At 50.5% G+C, this 12,396-nt stretch overlaps 1 protein-coding gene across 7 annotated transcripts in view; it reads right to left on the bottom strand.

Moving 5' to 3' along the window:
* USP31 (ubiquitin specific peptidase 31) overlaps positions 1-12,396 on the bottom strand; it is a 30,590-nt gene that overhangs the window by 12,232 nt on the left and 5,962 nt on the right. For all 7 annotated transcript variants that reach the window (XR_005952438.1, XR_005952439.1, XR_005952436.1 and 4 more), the window contains exons 2-11: positions 7,281-7,418; positions 6,718-6,806; positions 5,765-5,857; positions 4,557-4,692; positions 3,929-4,073; positions 2,981-3,164; positions 2,321-2,432; positions 2,022-2,116; positions 1,410-1,487; positions 1,091-1,220 (exon numbers count right to left, since the gene is read on the bottom strand). Coding sequence is in view for 1 of the 7 variants with exons in the window: in XM_041401431.1 (XP_041257365.1) it covers positions 1,091-1,220; positions 1,410-1,487; positions 2,022-2,116; positions 2,321-2,432; positions 2,981-3,164; positions 3,929-4,073; positions 4,557-4,692; positions 5,765-5,857; positions 6,718-6,806; positions 7,281-7,418 (1,200 nt within the window). In the remaining 6 variants the exon portion in view is untranslated. The remainder of the gene's footprint in view (positions 1-1,090; positions 1,221-1,409; positions 1,488-2,021; positions 2,117-2,320; positions 2,433-2,980; positions 3,165-3,928; positions 4,074-4,556; positions 4,693-5,764; positions 5,858-6,717; positions 6,807-7,280; positions 7,419-12,396) is intronic.

Here is a 12,396-nt window from a genome sequence, read left to right as displayed (position 1 = left end):
AAGGCAGCCTGCACCACACCACTGTTCCCTGCTGCCCCAAGCCCAGTGCAGACACTGACCCCTCTGCCTCATCTCCCTCCAGCATTTATCAGGCTCACTGGAAATGCAGGGTTCCCAATGATGCTTTTCAAAGTGACAAGCAGAGATCTGTGTGCCTCATTCAGGAGGCACTTTCTGCTGCAAGGCAGAATTCAGCCAGTGCTGCTGTGCAGAGGAACTTTTTGCACCTTATAAAAGCCAGAGCCTTGGAAGTGGAGAAGGAAAAGGAAAAACCAAGGCAAAAACCAGGCAGACTTGGCAGCCTGAAAAGTATTCTCACAAGAAAATCAGCAGTAGGAAAAAAAGCAGGCATAAAAAAGCAGAAAAAATCAGAGCAGAAAGAAGAAAGGTGTACTTTGGATGCCCCTTTGACACCTCACTGCTCTCTGGGAACCCTCTTCTTCCTCTGTAGCCCCAACACACTGAAGACTCTCCCTGTCCCCCAAGCCTCCCTCCACAGCCCAGTGCTCAGAGAACTCAGAAGCCACAGAGATTTAAGCTCAAACAACTCTTCTCCCACCTCAGAAAGAACCAACAAGAGAGGCTCCCAAATTATTACAGCTCAGTCCTGGGTCCAAAGACCACCTCCAGACGAGCCCTTTAAGCAGCAGATCAGAGACTACCAGAGGAATTCAGATGGCTTCCACGTGCCAGGCAAGGGCCAGGCCAGAGCCCTCTCTAGCCTGCCTGAGCACACCATCACTCCTCTCTCTTCAGCCTCACAGAGCAGGGGAGCAGCCCATTCCTGCAGAACTGAACCCATGAAGCACATTGTCCTAATCCTTTATAACATCCACAATATTTCACAGAAGGAAATTGCCAAGGAGAGGATTAAGTTCTTGTATCAACATTTGGGCAGCAAAGAACGCAGCAGCAGGACCTCCCACAACCTTCTCACTGCAGAGGAGCTCCCTTAGCAGCACAGACAACTAATCTTGTGTTACAAATCTATTCTCCTGTCACAAGGAATCAATGTTTGCAGAACAGAGCTGCCTGGATGAGGGAGTTCCTGTGGCATGTACACAAGGCAGAGTACACAGTCTGTATCTACCTGTTCCTCTTTGGTGTACAGTTGGAAACACTGAGATAAAGTGCAGATCTGAGGTTGATGATGAAGCTCTCTCTGCTGGCGGACGCTTTCAGAGTCTGGAATATATTCCTCTTCTGTATTCACAAACAAGCTGCATCAGGGAGACACCACATTTACCAGCACATCCCCTTGCTCCCCAGGCTGTCCCTGCAGACAGGGGCTGGGCACAGGTGCAGTTTGAGTGGTCTCATGTTTGCTGAAGGATGCACAGTTCACACAAGCAAGCTGCAAGCAGCAATTGTGAGTGAACACAGTTTAAGGGTTTTTACTTCATACTTACTAATCTTTAGTTTCTTTGTCCCATTCTACCACTAATTTCACATGAGCAGTTCCCCCCTGTCCGCATGACTTCAATGCCCTGCAGGGAGGAGCAGAAGTAAGTCAGACCATCTTTCAATCCAAAGTCTACATTATCTTCTACATCCATGTAATTTCTCTGCACAAGCCTTTCACCCTTTCTTCAAACTCCCACAGCTGAGGTTTGCAAAGGAGTAAAAGGAATTCACACAGCAAAACACTTGGCAAAGCTGGTAAATGCCTTCACCCAAGTATGCAAGTTCTGTAAGGCAACATACACCTGTTACAGAACAGGCATTTACCAACATTTCAAAGAATAACAGGCACAAGAAAAAAACTAAAAATAGTGAGAGTAATATTTTCATTCTGCTCTCCATTTCCAGGGAGGACAGATTCCAGATGGCATGACACACAACCAAGGTATTCTCACACAGCTTCCTAAGGATCTCCCTCATTTCCCTGCTCCTCAGGCCCCTGCAGTGCATTCCACACATGCACACCAGGACTGCTCACTTCTGCACTGTTAACACCGAGCTCCCAGCTAACACACCTCTCTCCACCCCTGGGAAGCACCCAGCACCCGAGGCCAGCTCACCTTTCCACTGTTGGGTGGCAGAGGGGTCGCTCCTCCTGAGGTAGCAAGTATGTTATGCCCACAACACTGACCACTCGCAGGCTGAAGGGGCAAACCTGCAGCAGAGAGAACAGAGACCACCTCAGTGGTCCAACCCAACCTGCCCACATGCCACTGGCTGACAAAGACCTCACCCTAGAACACGTTTGACATGACAAAGCAAATGTACAAGGTCTCAAATATGCCTGTGCCAGTGAGCTGACAGAGGGCTGAGGCACAGCACTGGAACCTGTGCATCCCACAGCTCACATTTGTCTCACCTGCAAGCAGGCTGCAGGCCGCAGGAAATACTGCATCTTCTCCAGTATTTCCTTCTGCAGAATATCCCAAGCAATTGTTTTTTCCAAGTGCAACACAAAGGGCAAGCCAAACCTATGGGAAGGAGAAGCATTTGAGGAACAATTAAAATATTATCCTGTTCAGCAATGAGAACCCCAAGCTACATGGGAGAACTTCATGTGAAGTTTTGTGAAACTTCAGAGGCTGAGGCACTTCTCAGGCTCCAGTTGACACAAATGCCTTTGCCATGGCTGTTTCACACTTCTCTCTCTCCCCCCATTTTCACTCCAATTAAAATTTCCCACCCATAACAGGGTCTGGTCAAACATGCTCCTCTCAAACCAGACAAAGGTGGTGCATTCTCTCAACTGGGCTGCATTTATTTCTTTACAGTAATGCAATACTTGAAGTGCACCAAAATTAGAAATATTTTGCTGCACCCATTAATGCTTTTTGATCAAACATTAATGCTTTTGATCAAACATAAACATGTTTGATCAACATGTTCTTTAGCACCTGAAGTGAGCTAGGGATGCAAGCTGCTGCTCCTTCACCTGGAGCCTGTACTACAGGAAAGTAAAATCCAGGTCAGTTTAGGAAGCAGCCAGAAGAGTAACTCCAGCCATGCTGCTGCCAGTCACCTTTTGCTCTGCTGTCCAGTGCACGCTCTGTTGCACACCAACAAGACAATCTTGTCATTTGCTGCTAGTTTGGGACAGGACTGTTCCAGTTTTCCAGACTTCACCGTTCCTTGAGAGTAAGCTATTGTTCGGGAGTGCTCAGTGCCACATTTCAAGTTATTCAGGTTATTGTTCACATGTATTCCTGAAAAATTAGGAGAAAGGAAACATTTCATGATGTCATTTGCCTTTAGTGCCCTGATGGCCCCCTCAAGAAGCCCCTCTTGGGCTGGAGAGGAGCAGGTCAGTATGGAATCAGGAGCATTTTCATCACTTGGACAAAGGCTTCAAAGAGCAGCTTCCTTTCACAGTGACTGCTTCTTTAGAGAAGGACATTACATGCAAGTGCTCCCCATCTGATTTTTCACAGCAGGTTGTACAAGCACTCGCAGCTTTTACTGCCCACAAGAAACACTAACATGCCAAGAACCCAACTTGCTACTTTCAATAATAAAATTTGCATTTGATTACACTCCATCTGCCCAGGATACCATGATTACCTTTCACTGAGGGGACATGCAGAGGCCGAGGAGTTTGAGCTTGGAAAGAGAAAGTGTTTGTTCATTCCTGAGACTGTTTATTCATCACTAGCAATCTGATTTTAAATAACGCAATTTCAGTGGCTTCATCTGGTCCCTAGCAGGCCTTTAAATTAAGCCTGACAAGAGATTTCACATTAAGCCAGCCTGGCCTGCAGCATCAGCCCTGAGAAGAGGCAGAAAGGAGTGCACAACACTGCTTGATAACCTCCCAGCTGACAACACTATTAAATCTCCCGGAATGAGCCTGGACAAAGTCAGAGCTGAAATCAATACACCAGAACATCAACAGCTCGTGGGACTCACTCTTTTCCCACACAAACCTCCCTCAGCAGTCACCCGAGGTGGGCATTGGGAGTTATTGACTCACCTCTCTGACTGAGGATGCCCTCAGGCCTGAAGATCTCTGGGGTCTCAAAGGCAAAGATGCAGTCGCTCTCGTGGATGGTGTCCAAGTCGTCGGTGTCGCAGAAGGAGCGATGGAACCCATCGTAGTACATCTCTGTCAGCACGATCTGCAGGCACCAGAAGCAAACCAGAACCCATCAAACCTCCCACAGTTTCAGCTCAGTGCCCCATCCCTCAGCTGGGATTTTCCTGCTAAGGGATGGCATTCAAGACACCTTGTCATCAGCCAGGAGCAAGGAACAGGGAAAAGGACAGCCATAAACAAGAAGCTGAGGTAAAAACAACATATGGAGAGGTTTTGGTGGAATTCAACAGCTTTTCTGAAGCTCTTCCTACAGAGGAATTCAGCGTAGGTGCCCAGTGGTTGCCTCACTGCCAGCATGCACACCATGGGGCCAGGCAGGTCTGCACACTGCACTGAGGGCTATTCCAACATCACTAGGATTCAAAGAGCCAGCGCACAGGGGAAAGCAGGATCCAGATTCCCACCACTGCCTTGCCTCCTTGCTATATATCCAACAAGGGACAAAAGCCTCCCCTCTCCCTCCCAGTGCAGGGAGGGCACACAGGTGAGCAGCCCAGCCCCTTACCTGCTCCGTGGGTATCTTGGTTTCCGAGGAGACCGCCTCCCTCAGCCTGGCCACTGTTCCGGAGATGGGCACGGCCACCCCGATGCGCATGCAGTGCGAGCACTTGCCCTGGTACACCACGGTGACATAGAGGGGCCTGTGGAGAGCATGGAGCACTGCCAGGCTGGGCTGAGCACCTCTGGGCACTGCCCGAGCAGCCTCAGCCCAGCTGGGCACATCCAGCTGCCCACCTCGTACAGGGCCCTCCTCACTGTCTGGATCCACACTCAGCTGCAGCACGACAAGGGTGTTAGATTTACAGACTCCTTTCCTACTATATGGCCTGGTGTTACTTGCTGCCACAAGCAGAACATCTCAAAAGAGGCCCACAAAGCCAAAACCAAAACTGTCTATGAGAAGGCAAACAGTTTTCCAGCAGGGATCCAGAAAGGAAGCTTGGATAGTCAGTATAAGACAGCACCTTGAAGTACTTGGAGAGCTGCTGCTGGGAACAGGCTGCCTCTCAGCCCTCAATCCTGCCTCCAACAGCAGCCAGCAGCACTGCTGGGGAGAGAAGAGCAAGGGGACACCTTCCCTGGACAGCCCACTCAGCCTCCACCAGCAGTGAAGCAGGGATTTCCAGAGCAAATGTGACAGTGATGTTTAATCTGCCCTATCATCACCCTGTTCCATTGCCTTGGAACCTACACAAGTTTCCTGGATGCAAACACCAGGTGAAGGAGTTTGCTATAGCACAGGTAGTCTTGCTGTGCATCTCTATATTCACTTTGAATGTTTCATCTGGATTTTTTTCCTCCCCTGAAGTTTTTTCTTTATTTACATAAGCTGTCTTTCAAAAAACCAAAACATTTTGCAGGAAAGATTTTAACTTCAATTTTTTTAATTGGAGTGATCAGTGAGGCTGCTCTCAAAAAACCAAGCGCTTCAGCCTTTTCCCTTTTTTAATTTTAAAATGCTATAAAATCAAGTGAAAAGCAAAATATTTTGGTTATATGAAGAAAAGACTTTTTCTCCCAAAATTAATTCTATAGGAAGGATAGGCCTTTCAAGCGCAAATCTCAATTTTCCATTTCACCTGCGAAGCAAAACAGTCCTATCTATCTTTTCTAAGGACTTATCAGAAATGTTGGTGGCATTGTCTTCCTGCTGTAGCACATTCAGGAACACGACACGCACGAAGGAGCCGAGGGCTCGGGACGGCTCCGTACCGGGTGTGCGGCAGAGGGATCGGCAGCGAGATGCACAGGAAAGGGTCAAAGGTGTTGCTCTGCTTCTGGCAATGAGGGCACGTCAGGGAGGACCTGGGACAAACATGGACAACAGGGCACAGTTACACTCACTGCACTGGGAATGGATAAACCATCAAATCCCACATTCACCGACGGCACATCCAACGGGAAAGCCTGGAAGGGTTTTGTCTTTGGAGAGAGGTGAAGTTACAGGACAGGGACACAGCACTGGGGTGCACACAGCCCTTACACAGGAAAAGCTCCAGACAAGAGTCCACTCTCATTCTCCAGAATTCCATTCTCATTCAGAACCAATCTGCACCTTACAATGGCTTTGTGTCTTAGACCAGGCTTAAGGTTTCGCCTTTGCAAAGGAAGAGTTGGCAAACACTGGGGAGGAAGCCCAGCAGTTTAATTCTCACAGCAGTACAGGCACAAGCCATCAAGGAACACTGGTGATTCAGCTGTTCTCTTCCAATAGCTCTGAAATTAGAAAGCTCTCTTCCCAGAAAGAAGGGAAACTCAAGGGAAATGTTCTCAGAATTCCCAGGTGCCAGATGACAAGCACTCTGCACACACTGGGGATCCCTAACTCCCAGGCACCTCCAGATCCTGCCATGGGCTCTTCCCTCTCACAGTCAGGGTGAGCCCCACAGCACTAGGCTTTCCTGAGCTTTTGCTCATGAAGCACTGACTCACTCTCAGGATGCACAGGAACAGGTTAGTGGTACATACTGCAGATTTAGACAGAATATACCAATTTTGAAGCAGTGAAATTCTCTCTTTCCTCTAGAGCAAGGTCTTAGTTCAGCAGGAATTCAGAAACAGTTGTTAACACAGTGACACCAGTCCCAACTGTACTGGGAGCTAGTGTCAGTTTAGAATTGTACTGGGGTCACCCACACATTCAACAAATTTACAAAATACCATACCTGTACTGGGCTTGAAAGAGTTCCTGCACAAACGTGCTACTGATGGGAAAGGCTGGGCCCTCCAGCAGCACATCATCCTCCAGCGGTGGCTAAAAGAGAGAACAAACCCTTGAGGCACACCCAGGGGTGGGGGGTGCACCAAGCAGGTGGCTCCAAAACCCCAGCCAAATGTTGCCTTCCTTAGCCAAAAATCACTGGGAAAATGTCACAAGCATTTTTAACTACCAAGCACACTCTGCTCCAAGGGTGGGCATGCAGGAAGGTGAGGTGGGCAGGGCAGCCCTGGGAAGGGCACAGGGCTCACACCTGACAAGGTTAACACCCCCTGGCTATCACAGAGCCACTCAAACACGACTCAGGGATTCCTCAGGGAGCACTCACCAGGGATTAGTGGAACAGCTGCTTACACTCCCAGGGCAGAAACAAACATTATTTTAACCCAAGTTTTTGTTCCATCTGAACTACTGAAGTTCAGAAGCCAATGGGGAGAGCTACTCTCCTTTAAAAGGAAAGCCTGTGTGCAAAGCTGGACTCCCACAGCGTCCCGCAGCAGAATCCCTTACCTTGAGTGGAGGCATGCCACCAGAATTCACCACGTTGTTCAAATCCTCGTGGACTCTGTCGAGCAGCCAGAGCAGGAACTCCTGGGCGTCGTGCTGGGCGTTCCCGCGGTACTGCATGGCGTTCTTGGACACGATGTTCTGCACGGGAGAGACAGTGCAGCAACAGCTTCAGCAGAGCCCAGGCCACCCCAGCACACCTAGCCCTGCCTCGCAGCACCTGACACTGCTGCCCTCACCGAATCTTCTGCCTGTTCAAGCTGAAGCAAAACAACAGTTTAGTCTCCTAATGCCCACACACTCTGTCTTGCTCATTGTGGTTCTGGTGAGGTCACACATTTCCCAAAATCTTGATGCAGATGTTCAATGCTAATCTAGGTCTACAGTTCCAGGACTCAGCCAGGATCAGGACATCTAAATCACAGATGCTTCTACAGTCTGATCATCATCATGCAGGTAGAGCAAAATTACTTCTCATCAGCACCCTGTCAAGCACAGGAGTAGTACAGGCCACTGTGGAATTTTTTCCACTGTGTATCAAGACTCCACTATGCATAACTCGCTCAACCTAAACACTGTCTTCTACTGCCATCCCAGCCAGGGAGGTGCAGCTTTCCCTGGACACCAGGAACCATGGCATCCCAGAGCAACCAGAGCAGGAGCAGCACCCATCCCATGCTGTGCTGCACCTACATCCTCGGCACACCTGCAGAGAGAAGAACTGTTCAACAGGACTCTGACTTACTGAGCAGGGTCCCCAAGAGGGACAGTGGCACGAGCAGAGGCCAGACAGCACCTGCAGGGCAGGAATGGGTGGGAAGGCTGCAGAGCCTGGGCCCAGCAGGCTGCACAAGTGCCTCGTGCCAGAGCTCCTCCACTCCTCTAATCAGAGTTTGCAACAGATTTGAGAAATGAGGTTGGGTTGCTCGCTTTATCCCTCTGAAAATGGGGTCACCGGGGAGGGGGGTGGTGATGAAAGAGGCAGGCAAGGACTGATAAACATACACTCTCTATGCTCTATAATCTGTCCACTGTCTCAAGGCTGCAAAATAATGGGAAACAGAAATAATCTGCTCTCATTACATATGTGCAGGCCTTCTGACAGTAGATTTACTGCCCTTGCTGTGCAGGGACCAGCACTCTCCCACATAAAATATGTGCACACAGCTTGAACCATGGGAGTGGTACCTAGCCAACACTCTGTGCCACACCGGTGTGACCCCAGCACCTCTGCTTGGTGTCCAATGTAACCCCCAGCTTGGGATGCTGCTGCAAATGGGGCAGAGAAATTTGAAGCAGTTTGTGGGAACTTGAAGATTAATGGAGACCGAAGAGCATTCTCTGCTCCTAGCTCCTGTTAAGCAACGCAAAATCCAGAGGCAGAAAAAAAAGATAAAATATAATCCATAAAATGGATCTAAAAAAGTCTCTTCAGGTACCAGCCCGATGCCTCTTGCCCTCCTCCAGCTGAAAGGCAAGCTGAATGCACCCAGACAATGATGCAGGGAAGAACACAAGGCACACATGTGGGGACTTGCTTTGCAAACATTAACTTGGTTCAAAAAAACCTACACCGAAAATTAAATGTAGCCCTTAAATTACTGTGTCAAGTTTCAAACTGAAAGTCAGTCACTAACACGTGAGGCTGAGATTGTAGTCCAGTCTAGTGGTCACCTCACTACACCTCTCCAGAAGCATCACATGCTCCCGCAGTGGCACACCTGGGCTGTAACAGCTGTGCCCATCCTTCCCAGCCCAGCACCAAGGGATCATGTCCCTTGTCCCACCGAGGGAGGGGGTTCCAGCAGCACTGCAGGTCACAGCAAAGCCAGGCTCATTCTTCTCAGCGAGCTGACCACCGAGAGCCAAGGGCAGGAAGTGCTGACCCCAGCCATGTCCCCAGCCGTGTCCCCGCTGTGCCAAGGCATGGACAGGTGTGACAGAGCAGGCCCTGATGGTCCCCCATCAGCCAGAGCCAGCAGCCTCATCTGGTGTCCTTTGTCCCAGCCAGCTCAGCCAACACACGCTGTCACTGCCCTTCAAGGGCCCATCCAGACACAGCTGATGATTAAAGGCTCCTGGCATTGCTGGGAGAAAGCAAATCCAGCATTTCAAGTGGAAAGGACACATGGAGGGGTTCTGTACAGAAACATAAGGACTTTGGCAATCCAGACTAGTATTTGTTATTGCCTCTCCCCCAGAGGCAGAGCACATCACTCCAGCCCAGAGCCTCCCTGGCTTCTGCTGATGTGTGTCCCTGGTGCTGCAGTGTCCCCAGGGAGCAGCCAGTCTGTGCCAATCCCAAGCACAGCGAACCCAGGGATGCACAGCGGCCACGTGCCTGCTCTGTATCTGTGTCACTGCTCAGCTCAGAAGCATCTCCACGATAATTGCTCTGGTTTTCTCAACTCTCTTGCAGCCTGAGTGGACTAAGGATAAAGAGCTGCTGTGGAGACACATCACAAGATGCTGGAAGTGATTCAGGAAGCACTACAAAATATCAGATGCAACTTCCTCACAAGAGGCTCTGCTAAACAAACACTCCAGCACCTGCAGCACGTTCCCAGTGCCACTCACACCTCCTGCCAGCACTGCTACCAGTGGGTCCCTTACTGCTGAAACCCCTGCGGCTGCTGCTCCAGGGGGCTGCTGCTCCAGGGATGCCGTGTGCCCTCCTCCCAGCCCCAGGGCTGTGGCAGCAACTCCAGACACACAGGGTGTGGGGGGACAGTGGACACACAGAACAGTCAGTGCTGAGGGACATGATTAAATCTGAGGGAGACAGAGGTGCTGACTCAAACAGACAATTTAACTGAGACAAACAGCAGGAACTCCTGTAGAGCAGACCCCAGCCTGAGGGGTCAGCACCAAACACAGCCCCCACACCTCCCTGCTGGGCTGAGGGCAGCAGGCAGAACAGCATCAGGGTGCCCACAGCCCTCAGCTACAGACAGGGCTGTACAGCCCTGGGGGTCCCCACAACCCTGTGCTATGGGTGGGGGTCTGCAGCCTCTCAGCAGCCAGACTGGCCATTCCTGAACAGCTCCTCAACATCTGACAGGCAAAGCAGACAAATGAGCAAGAACTCATCACTGAGCACTGGCCACCCAGCACCTCTCCATACTGACTTTCCAAGTCTGCCCTTCCAGCCCAGCAGAAGGTTTCTTGCCCTTGCCACAACCCTAAACCTTCACCCCTCTTTTGCTCATCACTTAAGACAATAGCTAATTTTGCTGGTCCTGCAGTAACACAACAGCAGCTGTAACTGGATTCAGATACAGAGTTAGGAAGAAAATGCTTTAAAAACACATTTTTTGGTGTGGTAAACCACCACATTTACCAACCCCCAGGAGCCATTAATCCTCTGCCCTAATCTGGGTCTCCTGTAAGCAGAGTTGGCACATCTGACCAGCTTCCATCCAGCACCGCAGGGTGGTAAGGATGACTCCAGAACAATTCTGCAGCAGCTGGTTCAGCTATGAGGCACCAGGAGCGGGCATGGACTCTGACACTGCCTCCCAACACCTTCCACGATGTCCAGCACCTCCAGCCCTTTCCTCAGCTCAGCCCTTGTGAGCCTGGCAGGAGGTGGGTGAATCCTCCATTCCACCAGATGTGCAGGCAGTGGTACACAGACACCCTGAAGTGGCTCCATCCAAAGAGATAAGGGGGAAATCAAAATTTCCTGTCCCACTTATGTACCCTTAATGCAAGCACCCTACAACCATGTCAGTCCCTGCCTGTCCGTGAAGCAGATCTACAGCAAAGACACATTATCATTTTTACCAGGCCACTGAAAGTTTAATAATAATTCATCTACTGCTCTAAATAGATGCAATAAATAGATCAAAACAGAGCTGAACTACTGGCCTCTTCTTTGCTGCTATTATTGTTCCAGTTCACAAAGACAACTAGAGGAAAAATGCCAGTCTGCTACTTTCCAGTGTGGCCCTGCTAGGAAGCAGCTGTGGAAGGATTCTGCACATAAACAGATAAAGACAGCTCAGTAGAGACCTGACCCAATGACACACATGTGCAGCAGAGAAAGGCTATTCTTTATCTTCTGTTGAAGAGTTAGTTATGCTCAAGCACGTTATTTCTCTTTTTCAAGCCCACAACCACAGTTTTGTGTTTGAGTAAGTTCTACAGCAGACACTGCTTACCTGAACTGCCCTCTGGGCTCACACACAGACAGCTCTTTCCCCTCTCTGGAGATGTTCTTTTCTGGGGAGACCAGTACCCAGCTCAGGCCCTGGGGCTCAGGCAGGGACCCCTCCAGTCAGGGGCAGAAGAGATCACTGTAGGCTTGGCCTTAGCACAGGCTTCCAACAGGGAAAAGGGAGCTTTGATGACAGGTCTGTCACAGCAGCCAGGGCAGGACTAAACACTCCTCCTTGCCCTGTGGGCATCCAGAGGCACCAGCACCCCATGGGACACGGCAGCTCCATGGGCAGTGTGTCCCCACGGTCCTGCCCTGGGCAATGCAGGGGCAACGAGCACAGCCCTCATGAGAACACTTAGGAAGCAAAGCCATGAGGAGCACTGCAGGGAGCAGCACAGCAGCACCAGCGTTTAACAAGCCCAGGCAAGAGGCACCATGGCAGCAGCCCCGGCCTGACACCTCTCATGCCAGCAGCTACTCTCACCCTTCCAGGCTGAAGCCTGTTAATCCCCGTTAAGCACCTTCCTTCAATGCATAAGAGAGAGTGAAGTCTGTGCAGATGGCGCTACCCAGGGCTGCCCAGTGAGCACGGACACAGGGGTGGCTGTGGGTGCTGCACTCCCCAGCTGGCACACTCCTCTCCAGGCCCTTCCCCGCAGTGCAGCTCTTGCTGCCAGAGGCACCACCAGGAGTCAGTGCTGGCTGCTGGAAGAATTCACCCTTACAAGGAGCAGAAACCCCAAATTGTTCAGCAAGAACTTGTTTTCCTGCTACGCTAGTAGAGCAATGGGTGGGATTCAAAGGAATGAGGGATTGAGGAGCAGAAGAATGCCACAAACGTGAAGCAGCCCAGTAGAGGACTATCAGTAAATGCTGGCACAGAGGGCAGACAGGAAGGCTGGCTCAGCAGCCCAAGGAGCTCGTGCTCCAGCTGCACACCTGCACCTCTCCTCTCAC

This window comes from Onychostruthus taczanowskii, unplaced genomic scaffold (assembly GCF_017590055.1).
Source record: "Onychostruthus taczanowskii isolate IOZ18803 unplaced genomic scaffold, ASM1759005v1 scaffold19, whole genome shotgun sequence".
Lineage (NCBI taxonomy): Eukaryota > Metazoa > Chordata > Aves > Passeriformes > Passeridae > Onychostruthus > Onychostruthus taczanowskii.
The sequence above is the reverse complement of the archived record's forward strand: the minus strand, read 5'-3'. Positions and strand labels throughout refer to the sequence as shown.